The sequence below is a fragment of the Seriola lalandi genome, unplaced genomic scaffold (genome assembly GCF_002814215.2).
Source record: "Seriola lalandi dorsalis isolate HSWRI2012SDOR001 ecotype SW California unplaced genomic scaffold, Sedor1 jcf7180002054939, whole genome shotgun sequence".
In the NCBI taxonomy this organism is placed as follows: Eukaryota; Metazoa; Chordata; class Actinopteri; order Carangiformes; family Carangidae; genus Seriola; species Seriola lalandi.
In genome coordinates this window covers 856,394-872,402 of record NW_019525659.1, presented here as the reverse complement: position 1 = coordinate 872,402, position 16,009 = coordinate 856,394, and the positions used below count along the sequence as shown (strand labels likewise).

The 16,009-nt window shown below is 40.9% G+C and overlaps 2 protein-coding genes across 2 annotated transcripts in view; one reads left to right on the top strand and one right to left on the bottom strand.

Annotated features, from left to right (window-relative positions):
- Positions 1–5,652, top strand: part of ndor1 (NADPH dependent diflavin oxidoreductase 1) — a 14,211-nt gene extending 8,559 nt beyond the window's left edge. The window contains exons 12-15 of the mRNA XM_023397924.2: positions 1,828–1,974; positions 2,078–2,196; positions 2,510–2,604; positions 3,665–5,652. Of these exons, the coding sequence (XP_023253692.1) occupies positions 1,828–1,974; positions 2,078–2,196; positions 2,510–2,604; positions 3,665–3,809 (506 nt within the window). The 3' untranslated portion in view covers positions 3,810–5,652. The remainder of the gene's footprint in view (positions 1–1,827; positions 1,975–2,077; positions 2,197–2,509; positions 2,605–3,664) is intronic.
- A 642-nt stretch (positions 5,653–6,294) lies between these two features.
- The window catches only part of LOC111648096 (phospholipid transfer protein-like), an 11,422-nt gene continuing 1,707 nt past the window's right edge, over positions 6,295–16,009 (bottom strand). The window contains exons 4-15 of the mRNA XM_023397858.2: positions 15,880–16,002; positions 14,743–14,889; positions 11,659–11,710; positions 10,029–10,199; positions 9,526–9,699; positions 8,999–9,046; positions 8,197–8,319; positions 7,388–7,455; positions 7,244–7,277; positions 7,107–7,143; positions 6,925–6,998; positions 6,295–6,448 (exon numbers count right to left, since the gene is read on the bottom strand). Of these exons, the coding sequence (XP_023253626.1) occupies positions 6,395–6,448; positions 6,925–6,998; positions 7,107–7,143; positions 7,244–7,277; positions 7,388–7,455; positions 8,197–8,319; positions 8,999–9,046; positions 9,526–9,699; positions 10,029–10,199; positions 11,659–11,710; positions 14,743–14,889; positions 15,880–16,002 (1,105 nt within the window). The 3' untranslated portion in view covers positions 6,295–6,394. The remainder of the gene's footprint in view (positions 6,449–6,924; positions 6,999–7,106; positions 7,144–7,243; positions 7,278–7,387; positions 7,456–8,196; positions 8,320–8,998; positions 9,047–9,525; positions 9,700–10,028; positions 10,200–11,658; positions 11,711–14,742; positions 14,890–15,879; positions 16,003–16,009) is intronic.

Below are 16,009 nucleotides of genomic sequence, written 5' to 3'. Positions count from 1 at the left end.
GTAACAGTAGGAGTCAGATTTGTTTGAGGCTTTAAATCTATAAAACTGTGTTTTGATCTGCTGGTTGAGTAAGTCTTGCTCTTGCTGCTGCAGGTTCTGGCAGATTTCCCCCACACTACAGCACAACTCAAAGTGGACTATCTCCTGGATCTTTTCCCTGAGATCCAGCCTCGCTCCTTCTCCATCGCCTCCTCTCTCCAGGTAGATTGTTCTTCATGGCAATGATTTAACTGCTATGAAAAAATATGCTGATTCATCTGTATGCCTTCACTGGTATTACTCAAGACAGAGCCAGGAGAAGTCACAGTGAAATCTCTTGTCTCAGGCTCACCCACACAGGCTTCAGATCCTGGTAGCTGTTGTCCGGTACAAAACCAAGATACATAAACCACGAAGAGGCCTCTGCTCCACCTGGTTAGCCTCCCTGGACCCCGCACAAGGTCTTTCACTACATGTTGTATCACTCACAAAAATGTGCCTGTACTTCACACATAGAGATTCAGGCCTCTGCTCCACCTGGTTAGCCTCCCTGGACCCCGCACAAGGTCTTTCACTACATGTTGTATCACTCACAAAAATGTGCCTGTACTTCACACATAGAGATTCCTTTATTCTGACTGGCTGAGGCTGGCATGTATTATTTTGTTGTCTGTTATTAGCATAAAGCTAAAGATGTGTCAACACAGTGAATCTGTTTTTAGGATTTATTGCCCCAGATTAAACAGTTCTCATACCAGTACCAGGTAGAAGAAAAGGCTCAAACAGTTGCAGATTCTGGATTAATAATAAATAAATACCAGTCGCTTATAAAGTTCAGGTAAAAAATATTAGGACTTAGTTTCTCATTTACAGAAAGATAGATACTGCGCTCCCTAGAGGTCGAAGGGGACCCCATCCTTCTGATGGGGTCCCAACTGCATGTACCCGGTTTAGTTTTCATACATACAAGTGTTGCTGAGATATGACCTCACTTCCTGTTTGCGATGGATGAATACTTTGGAAAATCAAAAATCCATGTGATTTTCTGAGGCTTGGTCTACAGATCATCTGTGACAGTTTTAGTGAAGATTGGACAGAGTTTTGCAATGTTAAGGAAAAACTCTGGTGCGAGTTGGCTCAGTGCTTTTTGCTTAATCCTGCTGAAAAACAAACAAACAGACACAGGAGAGAACATAATCTTTTTAGTGGAGGTTATAAGCAGCAGCTAGAAACTGTGTGGCTGCGCGCCAAGCAGAGTCTGTGGACAAACAGACATGTGTCCTGACACACTGCCATACTGCTTCACTGCCTGAACAACTATAATTACATTCGTTTTTCATAAATTATCATTACAGTTGATTCACATTCACAACATTGACTAATCATACAAACACCAATCCCGTCAATGAAATAAATAAATAAAAATCTATGAATAATATATAAATAAATAAAAAGTTACCAGGAGCTGGAGAGCTTTTTCGTTATTGACAGTTTAAGACCAAGTGGAAAGACTGCAGTCAATGAGTGAATGAGAACAGGATTTCTTTTTAAACTCAGAGCTGCAGGGTGAAGGATATGACACTGTTGTTGTTAGTTATGTGGAAATGAACATTGTCCTGAATTTATCAAAGCAACAGCAACATAGAGGTAAACAGCACTGACAAGATCTGAAACCAGGGGGACATCTTGCTGAGATATGACAGAATACATTTATAGAAATGTGAACTGTGTCTCTCTACACAGAGGGAACTGAGGAACTGAGGAAAATAAAGGCTGAAAAAAATGTTGATTTCCTTTTACATTACATAAACATTGACCGTGGATGTGTTTTACTACATGGTGTTGCAGGGGAGGTGTATGTGCCTCTGTGGGTGAAGAAGGGCAGTCTGAAGTTCCCTAAAGACAGGGACACCCCTGTGATAATGGTTGGACCTGGAACAGGAGTGGCGCCATTCAGGTCTGCTATACAGGAGAGGATTGCTGAAGGGAAAACCGGTGAGATCTTCACCTCTCTGACTTTGTCTCCAATGTTCAGTAAATGAATTTTTGTCAGACCTCTGATGATGAGACACCTCCTTCTTCTCCTCCCGCTCTTTAGCCAATGTCCTGTTCTTCGGCTGCCGCTCAGAGTCCAGAGACTTCTACTTCAGGTCAGAGTGGGAGGAGCTGATGATGGCGGGACACCTGACCCTCTTCACTGCCTTCTCACGAGACCAGGTCACACACACACTCACAGGAAGGGACAGAAACTCAACCACCGGTATCACTGTTCTGCCACAGAACAGATACATAACGAATAAAGAAATAAAACCAGGACTAACTGTTGGACAGATAAACCAACGTATCGGACAGATTGACATTTTACAAGTTAACCTGTAAGAATGTGTGCAGCTGGTCCATCCACGCTGCTTTTAACTGGCCAGAACCCTTTCAACCTTTCCTACAATACCCAGCATTCATTGCTAACGCTGCCCCTGCCCCAACCAGCAGGTGATGATGAAACTGACTGGGTGTTTGTTTGTTTGTTCAGGAGGACAAGGTTTACGTGCAGCACCGTGTGAAGGAGAACGCTGAGCTGCTGTGGGACCTGATCGCCAATAAAAGTGCCTGTTTTTACATCGCTGGGTGAGTCCAACGCACCAACACTAAGCTGGATATTTATTCTTATTGTCACCGTGGCGACAGTGATAACAGTGTACCTCCCAGTACTTCTGTAGCGTGGTGCCAAACCTGGCAACCTCACTGTGATAAGAGGCAAGTTACACACCCGCTGTTGTTCAGTTTTTTCAATTCAGTTCAACAGGCTGTGTTGACATGACATTTTCCATGTGTTGCCAAAGCACAATTACAGTCATTCAATGGGACTAAATTATCAGAGAAAAAACATTTCAATAACAATGTTAATTTAATAAAATACAATACAATTATTAACATAATTAATAGAATAGATTGATAATGAATAAAGAAAATGGAAAAAAAGCAATATAATTATATACATATAATACATACGCACATTTACACATATACCTACACATATATATACAATACATAAGCATACATAAACATATACATACACATAAGTAAAAGCATTTATCCAATAAATAAAGAAAAAGTAGATAGTTTGACCACAGAACTAAACCTTTCTAAATACAGACCACAGACCTGTACAGAGCAGGTTAGTGGGTGAACAGCTCACTGTGGCTTTAACCTTGTCTCTGTTGTAAAAGCCCTAATTTTACTACTCCACTATTTTCCACTGTTTTGAGTCTCCAGCTTCTCACACGATGGTTTACTGATACTGTGTTTTCTAGAATTGTAACTTCAATATTTTTGGTTTGTAAGAAAAAAGAAGATAATCTAAAAAATAATCAAGTAATCAAAATAATCATTGGTTACATTTACATTTACTCATCTGGCAGACACTTATATCAACACTTATCTAAAGAGACTTACAGTGAGGGACATCACTGAAGCTTCAGAGCAGGAGAGACCTCGGTGTAAGAACTCAGCACTACATCTGTTTGATTAGTGAAGGAGATCAGGTGAAGTCCACAGTGGGAGCTAGTTAGACATGTGGGGGTGTTAGAGGTGTTAGAGAGGAGGTGCTCTCTGAGGAGGCAGAGGGACGCCCTGCTCTGACAGACTACCTTCTTTACATCACTGACCTTGTCTTGTTTGTGTGCAGCAACGCCAAACAGATGCCAGCCAGTGTGAGTGACGCTCTGAAGGAGGCGTTCCAGCAGGAGGGAGGCATGTCGGCCGACGAGGCTGAGCAAATGTTTGAAGCCATGGAGAGGGCGGGGCAAATCCAGAGTGAGACCTGGTCCTGATCACATGATCTGGCAAAAGTGCTCATTCACTTTCCTGCCAAGACTGAGAGAAGAGGATCAATACCAGACCTGCACAATTCAACGAAATATAATTGAAATAAGATCATGATGAGATAAGGCCAAGTGCAATATCCAAATCACTTTTTTTTGATAAAGGTAAAATGTGTCACATTGTTAGCACCATAAGTGTTGTGTTGCTACAGACACGCCCCGCACTACAAATCATATTCTCCAGATGTACAGGAACATGTTTGTTTGATACAAGACCAACAAAAGTCACATCATGATTTTTAAATGTTTTAAGTGAAAATGACCCATGCTGGGGCGGCATGGTGGTGCAGTGGGTAGCAGTGTTGCCTCACAGCGAGAAGGTTCTGGGTTTGAACTCCAGGCTAGGGGCCTTTAATGTTTGCAGGTTCTCCCCGTGCCTGCGTGGGTTCTCTTCAGGTACTCCAGCTTCCTCCCACAGTCCGAAGACGTGCACATTACATTACAACAAAACTGCAACATGTAGTTTTTATTTGTTTTCCAAACCTCTGCAGTGAACAGCTGGAAACGGTTCAGCAGGTTTCTAACATTAAATTCAGCTGTAGCCAAAGTTGTGCTACCGTTTGCCAGCACATAAACACCTGAGCAGGGACAGTGTCGGCGTCACACCCACATGTTTAGATGTAAAGAGTGATTTATGAAAGAGCAGTTCATTAGTCTTAGTGGAGCCTAGATCATTGTGCAGTGATTTGAACACAGTGAACCACTTTAAATTTTGCCTTATCTAACCGGGAACCTTACTACCTTGTCTCTGCTGCTTCACACCACAGTGGCTGCTGGCTCAGCTCCTCACTGCGTAGTGACAGTAAACTTTATAGAAACATATTCCATTTAGGAAATGAGTAACTGTATGTAACTAAATGAGTTACTGTATGTAACAGTTAACTGGATGGGTGATGCAGGCAGCCATTAACACACAAAATACACTGCAACAGCACTACCTAGTGGTGTATTTAAGATACTGCCTGATATAATCTTTGCTGAACAGGAGCCACAGGTTTGGTCGCACCAGACCATGTAGACTGTAGCTGTAAACCTCTGAGTGAACTGAACTGAGCAGCGGTTTGTTCTGCTGCTCATAAAATCAACTCTTCATTTATGAAAGGTTATTTCTTTTCCAAAAGTTACACAGTAGTTACACACTTTAAAGTTTAAAGTAAAATCATAAATGATCTCTTTCCACAGAGGGTCCAGGTCCAGTGAGGTTTACTATGTCAGATTTCATTAATGATGTCATTGGAGAAACAATGTAAGAACGTCCCTCTGTTGCTCTGATTGGACCTTTAATCCACTGGTCTCATGTCAGATCCGTTAATGTGTCCAGAGGGCCGTCGAGGCGGATTCCATTTAATGTGTGAATTCATCATGAATGAAGGAGAGCAGCACAGTTCCAGTAGCTGTTCTTCTCTGACTGAAACACTCAACTTGCAAATGTTTTTTTTCTTCAGTAAAGATCCATTCTTAATTTTATTTACTTGTAATTAATTGTAATCGCTATTAAATTGTATTTGTTAACGTGGCATGTGTGGGAAAATAAATGACCCACTTGCAGTGGATTGTATGATTTGCAAAAACAGATTTTCACAATTTCAGATCAAATTGAAGGTGAACCTGATGAGATGCTTTTAAAGGACAGTTTCACTCTGGGGGTGCAAGACTTATATATACAGTGTCAAAAGAGAATTCTCTTCTAAAGTCATTTTAAATGTGCTCTGTGTGAAATGATGTGGGAGTCTCCTGTTTGAATTCTGGTTTGTATGTTAAAAAACTCATTAAACACCGTCTACACACTGAAGTGCTGCAGCACAGACTGTCTCACAGTGTTTGACCCTTTCCTGAAGAGTTATGTTTTTGTTCATAGCAACTATTGTGTACTTCTGGGTATTGATTACCTCCCCTTTTAGTTCTAACCCATACTGCAAGTACCTCCCAAACCCTCGAGCACGGACCCATAACCTAGGTACCCCTCCGTACCCTGACTACCCCCATATCTACAGTCAACTCCAAAATCCCGGCTATCTCCTCCCGCCCTGAGCTGCCCCTATACCCAAATCACTTCCCCTCATATCTTCAGGGCTTCCTGCCATTTCCAGAGTGAGACCCTTTAACCCCCATGGCCCCCACAGAGTCCTGATCCCAGCATCATGGAGTCAGTCTGGGATGACATGAAGAGACAGAGGAACTGAGACAGGTTCCTCCGAGATGCTGCGACAACCTTAAGAACTGTGAGCAGGTATAAATACAACAAATACTGATCTGATTTAGCTTGTTTCTCTCTACCGCACGAAGTTCAGCTGCAGGTCTGTGGGTTTCACAGCTACATATTAATGTTTGACCAATGTAATTTGGATAAATCAGTTTAATGGCTGTTGCTGTCAGTCTTCTTCTTCTCACTGGTTCATTACAGATATAAAAAAAAACCCCAGAGACTCAGCAATGAAGTCTGAAGCTTTTTATTACAGAGAAAGAGTCAGATCCAAGCGTCATAACAGGTTTCACAAGAGCAGAGCGATTCTGGTCAAGCTGGACGCTCGCATTTATAACTCTCTAACTGGAGTTACGTTCAGGTCCCCCTCGATCACTATGAAGCCCTGCACACACAACACAGTATCATCAGTATCAGTACGTTCAGGCAAGGTGTATCCTCTGGTAGATGGAACTAATATAATCATTTGTATATGACACACATTTGGAACATAATGTAAAGTAGTTGATAGTAATTACTATATCAGTGTTTAATAAAGTAAGAAAAAGGGCAGTGGAGTTTAGTTTTATGTGCAGTAAATAAACTTATTAAGCAACATGATTATATGAGCTAGTATTAGCTAGTACTCTACAGTAAAGTGTCTTTGCCGTCTCCTGGCAGACAGCAGTAACAGTTGAGGTTTTCAGGCTGGGAAACTGTTACTATTTATATCTGAAGAACCAAAGAACTGGTGAAATCAATCAAAAATGATAGTATAGATTATAGCACAGTATATCAAGGTACAGTATATTGAATTCAGTGCAGTATACTTGTAGGACTATTTAGTACAATGTAAGATGCAGCAGCTGTAAACACACTCACGTCATAATAGTTGATCTTTCCTTGAGTGATTTCCACACCTTTAGGTAGAGGGAGGGGTAGTCCATCACTAAACCCTACACACACACACACACACACACACACACACACGCACATAAACTATAGGCTTCAAGTGAATGTACACAGTGAAGTGAGACTGTGTGATTTAGTGTGTTAGCGCTTACACTTAAAGAGGGTTAGGGAACCGCTCCCAATTTTGATCTGAACAGAAACAACACAACACACACTGTTATTTCTCACATCTTCATCGTTCTTATTATTAAGATATGTTTTTAGATACATTACAGCAGCATTTCCTTACCAGAATTCTTGCAACCCAGTTATTAGTTTTACAACTGAAAAAGAAAAAGATTTACTGAGAGTTAATTCTAATGAAACTGTAGCCTATACAGGACTACACAGAACCATACTGTAGTATAGACTGTGTGAGTGTGTGTGCTCTTACTCAATGTCTTTAGAGAGAAGAACCAATTTGCTTCCCTTGATATCGATCTGCATGTTAGCCTCACAGCTCTGGAGGAGACAAACGGGAGAGTTTGATCATTTTGTTGCAGAAGAAAAAGACCAAGACATCAGACATTTCATAAACAGAAACAGTCATAAACAGGAGGAAACCTGACGGTTGTGTAAATGGTATATGGACTGTACTAAGATGTTTTCTAGTCTTAAATACCACTTAAAGCACTTTATAATACAAGCCATATTCACCCATTCACCCATCACACCCATACATCCTCATACACTGATGGAACAGGCATCAGGGGTGATTTGGGGTTTAGTTTATTGCTGAAGGACACTTCAACATGTGGACTGGAGGATCCAGGGATCAAAGCATGGACCCTCTGTTTGGTGGACGACCTACTCTACTTCCTAAGGCATAGATCAACTAGAACCATGTGGCTCTGTGATGATTGGCTCACAACCAGAGGTTTTCAAAATCTGACACGGTGATCTACAACTGATCTACAACTTGGAAACTTTAAAAAAGGAGGATTCTCTATGAAGTTCTTCAGACTCTGTTTCTCTGGAGCTTTATTCTGGAGGGACATCTGATATGATGACATCTACAGGAAGTGATGCATCATCCATAAATGTAATAAATTAATAAGTTCACAACAGAAAGGACAGGATGTTAAGTGTGATTTTAAAATAAATTCTATCTGTTCTGTGAGATGGGCAATAAAACACTGCAGCTGGGGATTGTTCAGTTCTGTGTGTGTGTGTGTGTGTGTGTGCGTGCGTGTGTGCGTTTACAATTGCAAGAGGTTTTAGAGCTGGTTTTTCCAGAGACTTGGCTATGGCATTCATGTTGAGAAAGAATCCTCTGGGACTCATGGTGATGTGCGGCGCCTCAGTGAGCTCCAAAGTAACAGCACCCTTCAGTTGTTATAGAAACACAGCATCAGAAGGAACACTAGCAATAACAGTGATGCACACCAGACCTGAAGATCATTTTTAAACACATCATATATGATTTATAAATGTGAACATAGTCATAATGACACCTGGAGCCTGAATGCTGAGTAAACTGTGACCTGCTGTTGTTAACTGCAAACAAAAGGTTTTTTTATTGTTTCAAATATTTTGAATTGAGTTAATTGAGTTGAGTTCTTACATTATCCCAAATGTTTCCATCAATTCTCAAACCAGAGAAATCTGTGATTTTAATCATGGTAACGTTTCATTGGTCGCCTGTCAGTGACATCATATCCTCTATGATCATGTGTCAGTGTGTTTGTCTGACAGAAGCTCAACATTGACTTTTATCTAGTTTTAAGCCACATACACTTTTAACACCTTGGTGGTTTTCAGCTCTATATTTGAACCAGATGAAGGATTTTAGTCGTCGGACGTCTGGATCTGAAGTTATCAGAGAAACAAGCTGAGGAAATGTTAGACAGCTCAGCTCCCAGCTGCTGGAGACGTCCTGTGCTGTGTCACTGAACGAGGGATATATATATATATATACATATACATATATATATATATATATACACATTTAAATGTGTTTAAACAGTTGCTATGAAACTGTCTGACATAAATTGTTTCTGCTTACCGCAGGAAGGCTTGCAAGTTCCAGAACAGCATTTATCACTGAGTTCCACTGCAGAGGAGATGATGAGAGGAGGAGCAATGGCAAGTCATTTGACAAAAAAACTAAATGCTTCAGTTTTATCTCAAGCTATAAGTCTAGACAAATGTGGATTAATCTGTGGTTGAAAATAGTCCCCAACAAAGTTGCTGTTCCCTCCCTGGTAAAAACTACAGTGAGCAGGTATAGCTGGCTTTTATTGTGAAGCAGCTACAGGAAGCACAATATATTTTGTCTCAGAGGTCAGCACTGACAGTGATAGTGATGCACACCTCCAACTCTTCAAAAACATAACCAGCTTCTTTGACTGTGTCCTGGTGTTGTGTGGAAACTGGCTGTGTGTGTTTGGCTGCACTGGAAACAGATTCATCAGCTGCTCTGATGCTGGATTTCTGACAAAGCAGATGCTCAAACACTTCTGTAATATGCTGGTACCATGGTAAAAAGGTGAATAAAGGTCCCATTAGCTATTTTTTTTTAGCTTTCCTCACCTTTGGGATGGTGGCGCTAATGGGTCCTGAGTTGTAGAGTGACATGCCGGCACTGTTGAAGACGGACTCAGAGATGCCCACATTAACCATCCGGTCACTTCTGCTGAAAACTGGATTTGTACCTGTCCTTAATGATGCCATGTCCACAGTCCTTCCCTGACCATACACCAAAGCCTGAAACACATAGATCACTTCAGTGTAGTACAGGTTACAAACAGCAGTGGAGGAGGAAGTACTCAAGTACCAACACTACACTGTAAAACTACACCATTACTCAGCACTTAAAAGGTTACTTAAGTAAATCATGAAATGTATGAAAACGGCCAGTGTGAAGATCTGAGGCTGCAGAATCACTAACATCTGTCTACTTGTTGTGAATCTTTCCATTTAGAGACCTGAGGTATGAGAGTGGGGATTTTTTCTGGTGTGCAGGTGGCAGCTTGTGTTCAGGATCATGGTGATCATGGATCACGTGTAGCAGACTGGTTGTGTTTGTTTCTCACTTTGAAAGACACATCAGTGCTGCTGGAGGTCACCGTGATGTCTTCGCTCAGAGTGTAGTCGAAGTTGAGGTCGATGTTGTAGTTCTCGCTCTTAAAGTTTTGCACCATGATGAAGTTCCCCAACATGGTGTTGACTTTAGGCACAACATATCTCTGGACCAAAGTACAGAGCTGCAGGCAGACAAACAATCCTGTTGTCAGGTAATCAGCTGTATTTCACTCTCAATGTCAGATACCACTGGGTTTAAAGCAAATCCTGAATCAGATTTTTTACAGATACATTATGAGTTTGTGTTGCCATTTCACCAGACGCTCAGGAGGGTCACCAGATGACTTAGAACTGAATTCTGTGTTTACACCAGGACAGAACGTAAAGGGTCTTTATTTTAATCTTCTGTTGAAAATACTTTCCTCCATCTCCCCTGAAGAACTCTTCACTGGTCTGAGTAACAGATCAGAGGAACACGTTCTTTATCTTTTTACAGTGTAAACCAGCACACCATGGAGAGTCAGGATTTAGTGGTCCATAGGAAAGCCACATGGACTCATCTGTTTCTGTTCATTTTTAATTCTTGGTCTTAAAGTGGTGCTTGACGTAGAATTAGTGATAATGTTTCATAAAAAAATTCAGAAAATCAAACTAAACTGACACGGATCATGTTGCAACTAGAACAGACAGCCAAAATATCAAACTTTCCTGGTTTGATATTTTCAGGGTCATTTCTGTGTCTGTTGTTTATGTCCAGCAGTGACAGACTGACGTTCACACTAGATGAGGAAACTCACAAAGTGTCACTGCTTCATTTATTAATGAGAGTCTCAGTTACCTTTGTTGAACCGACCTCCACTTATTATAAAGCTGTAGATCAGGGGTCGACGAGTCAGTTTTTCTAATCCATCAGACAGCGGCCAGAACACAACTGAAGTCTAATTTAAGATATTGATAAAAAATGCAACTGGAATTGACTTTGTTACTGTTCACATATGTGAAGCTGCGGCCAACAGTCACAGATAGATGTGGGTGATAATATTGATAATATTATGGTTAATCGCAACCCGTGATCTTTGTAATGATCTGCACTCTGTTTCTGCTGATTTTATTGTGAAAGTCCTGACCGGAAGTTTCGATTCCTGTCTTTCTGTCAATTTGACGCTTCTTTCAGATGTTTCTCCGCTCGCTGCTGCTCTTCACCCACGATGCTGTTCACCGGCCAATCACACTTTTTGCTTTGTTAACATGGAGTATCCATTTGTACAGCGCTGTTATTTATTTATGAGCTGTTATATGCAAGTATTTTAAACTGAAAGACCAGTGGCTGCTGGCGAGCTAGCCCCAGCTAACACCGCCTCTGGTTGTCACTCTGATCTCCTCAGACACCCTCTCATGATGGTGACGTCATTTTCAATAGGTGGAGCTTTTATAAACATTGATCTGTTATCTTGAACGTAACCTGACGGGCGGGTTAGGAGGTCGGCATCAGTTACTATGGTGATTTACCCCGGTAACAAGTGAACCACCGCCGTAGGACTGAAAACCCAGAGTTAAGCCTGAAGCTACCTGATGACATCACACCCTGGTGCGGTCCAGACCTCTGCTTTAGTTTTGTTGAACACTCAAAGTGGAACAAACCTTGCTGATGAGGAATTGATGTAAATATGCTACAGATGTGTCCAAAATAACCCTAAAAACAAACAGCGAAAAATCATATCAGTCAATCACATTCAGATCATTAATACACAATATGATCAGATAAAACATTTTGATGTATCATTACAGAGCCAACAGTCAGTCAAGTAGGTAAAATGAACCCCCACCTTGCTGTGACATTAAAGTGATGAACGCATGAATGCACCAATAATTATAATACATTAATACAAGTACTTTTAGTAACTCAAGTGTATTGCAATGATATTTTTTGTACTGAAATAATAAGATTTAAAATTGTTTCCCCTTGAACCAAACCTTATTTCTTATCTCAGTGATGCTGCTATAGGCCTACACTGCTGGGGACTCCCATGATGCACTGAGCTCATCTCTCCAGGTCTATCTCTCTCTCTCTCTCTCTCTCTCTCTCTCTCTCGGAGTGCATGCTGGGAGTGAGGTGTTTGAGTGAGTGAACAAGTGACTGATTTTTCTTGGTCTTTCTTTTTGATTAAGTCTCCCTTATCACGCGTTTCAAAAAGGTTCCAGGTACTTTTTCTTCAGGAACTAAAAGGTTCCTGTGGCCCATTGTTGTCTGCGTTTCCACTGCGGCATAAAGTCCCGCAAGATTATGCAAAACTATTACTTGACATTACATTTGTAATGGTTATTTGTCCTCAATTCAATGATCAAAAATCAAAATGTCAAAAACCCTCAAATACGACAAAATCAAATCAAACGGCCACTGAGACACCTAGGGAATTAATTTATGCAGAAAAAAAAACAAAATCCACTGTCCAAGCAAAAATTAAGTTTCCTCGGTTTATCATTGGCAAACAAACAAACAAAGAACAATGGCATTTGCCGCCTCTCTTGCCCTGGTAAAAAACCATAAACCCTCCCAGGTGCCTGCCTCACCTACACCTGCATACCCTATATGTAGATTCACCTAGTGCGCCTCAGCTACCCAGTACCTTCAAAATAAAAGCATTAATAAGTATTCAAATAATACTAAATGTTATAAGCAAACTAAAGGTGTATTCTTCAAAAATAAATAACAGAAAATAACTAAATAATTAGTAATTAAATATTACAAAAATAACAAATAGCTCCAACAACATTATTCACAGCACTTTGAGGACATAACATGAACGAGAATACCGGACAATTTGCGTCTCGTATATATTAAATAGAGGACGCAGCATCTTATTTTCAAATACGTCATGATCCCTTATTATACGTTTGGGGGTCGAACTAAATTTAGACCCCGGTTCCTGCGGTGAATACTTCAGCAGCAGCCAGAAAAAAAAAGTACACCCCAGAAAAAATCCAAAACTGTGTTTTAAATCAAACCAAAAACCAAAAGTCCCAACCGCAGTGGACATGGGTTCGAAATCCGACTCATGGCCCTTTGCTGCCCTTTCTCCCTGGCTTTCCTGTCTGTCTCTCACTTAGCTATCTAAATAAAGGCAAAAATGCCCAAAAAATTAACTAAAAAATAGAAGATTATTTTCCAGATTTAGGTCTTTTTTATTCTTCGGCCACATGAGTCAGAGAGAAGAAGCTGGACTCACAGATCAGGAAGTTTTTAGATTAAAGAAACTTGTGCTGAAAGCAAAAAAACAAATGAGCGATGATGGGAAAGGCAGCTACGTGTGTTTTAATTATTTAATTTGCTTTTAATCTAGTTTTTAACAGCCCACTCATCATGGATGTTTTTAAACTGTGTTTTAAATGTAAATGAGTTAGAGAGGCAAGAAAAAGAGCTTTTATTTATAAAACGGCTAAAATGAAAAAAAAAGATGTATTTTTCTTACAAGAAAAACACAGTGATTTTACAAATGAAGCAGAATGGAGGAGGGAGTGGGAAGAGTGGAGGAGTGGGCTTCCTCTTCTCCAGGGCTTTTAAACTCACTGGAGGTCCAACACTTCTTTGAGGGGAGGTTGCTTTAAATCAGAGCTCAGTTCGACCAGTTCGACCACCACTTTTAATCAATGTTTATGCTCCAGTTTTTACTTCAAATTCATGATGTTTTAAATGGTTGTGCCTCTGAGGAGTTTTTATTCTTCAGAGAACCATTGATCAACGAGGCCAGACTGGATGTCAGCAGTGATACTACACCCGGCCTGATGGGAGCGCTGATACGGTCTGGGACCCTGACCCTACAACAGCTGGTGGATGCTGTGGGGCCGGCGCTGAGCGATGCCCAGGCTCTCTGCTGCATGGGGCCGCAGTCTGTCCGGGTGGCCCAGAGGATCCTGGGTCTCTGGGTCTGGAGGCTACAAGGTCAGACTGAGCAACAGACCCTCCACTGTGTGGTCACAGAGACTTGGACAGAATGGACCGGGTCCACAGTGGAGGATTTTACATGGTGCTATTGCCTCTAATGCTTTTATTTCTGTTCTTAATCCTGCTGTTTTAAACAAATGTCCAATCTGTGACCAACGTGACACTGTTTTCCAGTGTAAGAGACTCACTGAGCTCTTCTCTCTTTTAACATTGGTTTTTTTTAGTCTCTTTAACATTGTTTTTAACAGGAGGGTTTTTATCATGGGAGCTGGCTACAAAAAAGACAAAAAAACCAAGTGGCAGCTCCCGAACTTCCTCTCAGGAGAAGCAAAGATAGCGATTTACATTAGCAGGAAGAACAGAATAGAAAACAGAGAAGGGCAGGAGGCCAAGACAGGTAAACCTCAGGGCCAGACTCTGGTTAGAGTTCAGGTTTTATAAACAAACAGGAGATTTAGAGAGTTTTAAAACAGTTTGGTGCCACAAGAAACATCATCTGCTCTGACGAACTGCATTTTGCACAATTTTTAACTTAATAATTTATTTTTTAAAAATGTGATTTGCACAAGCACTTTATTTTAAATGAACTGAATGTTTGAGATGATGAATATATAAATGGTGTTTTTGAAAAAATCAAAGAACAAATCTCTTTCTGTCTCTCTCTGTCTGTCTGTCTCTCTCGCTCTCTCTCTCTTGCTCTCTCCCGCCCTCTGATCGTGCAGCTGCATGACGCAGATCTGCCACCACAACACTTATTTTTGTCATGTGTAGTCTTGTGTTACCCTGATATCCCATTGGAGCTTGTGGCCAGTTTATCAGCGCTGACTTGACAGTCCGGTAGCTCAACATTCAAACGTCCTTGCTGGGTTCGGATCAGTCTCACTCCAATCGTGGTGCTCACGCCGCTTCCTTCAACGGCAATGGTGTTGCTGCAACAGAAAACAAATCAATTACTTGAGTTTAAATAGTTTCTCCAGTGATCAGTGCATTGAGATGATGAGACTTTAGCTGACGTGACCGTATATCCTCATAATGTGTTAGAGTTGGGTGCCTCAGGTTCACCTGGTAGCACGTACCACATAGGCTCAGTCCTAACTGCAGAGGCCACCCTCTCTCTCCCTGACTCTCCCATCTATCTCTCCCTGCGCTATAACAATAATGGCAAAAGAAGAGAAACTTTTCTGTTCTCTCAGGCTGCATCACTCGTAGATTTTTAATTTTATTTTGCTGAAGTCTTTTTTTTAATCATCATTTTTTAAAGATTTTTTATTTTCATTTTATTTGACAGTCGCCACAAAGGTCCCCTGCAGGAATCCAACTATGGATGTTGGGTTTATGAGTCATGTAACCAGAACTGCAGCATGAGTCATGGTCAGAGTTTGACCACTGTCATGTGACCACTTGGCGTGACTGTGGTTCTGGTCAGAGCTGATGAGAAGGATCAGGCACAAGCACTATACTCGCCTGATATTAAAGGGGAGAAAACAATCTGCTTCCATTTCTATTGAAATTTGAGAAAAAATGTGTAAATCATTGTTTTACAGCCAGAGACACTTTTCACATTACATAGAGATAAAATGTGAATTTTTGCAGGGAATATAAATAATAATGATTTTCAAAGATGTAGTTTTAGAAAAATTAAGTCAGAGATTCTTCTGCAGCAACAGAAAACTAATACACCTGCCTTTAAACTGCAGCGGTTAATGTACACTAATGCCACATTTGCTTACCTGATAAATCATGACCGATGAGCATAATATGGTTCATAATCATCTAGACTATTAAAATTACAAGCCAATCAATTTCCGTTGCAGCTGAAGGATTCTCATTACAATGATTTGGTCACCAGCACCGCAGTTTGGCTCCTCAATCATAAACTGTGGAAAATAGTTTAGGAGCATTTGTGTTTTTATACGTACATTTTCCCTTCGATCTGAAGTTCCGCGGTGAAATGCAGGTCCTTGATTTCAAACTGGAGACCAGAATTCTGGACACGAAAAACGACTTGAGCTGGATCCACTGCCAGATTAGTGAATGTCAATCTGAGAG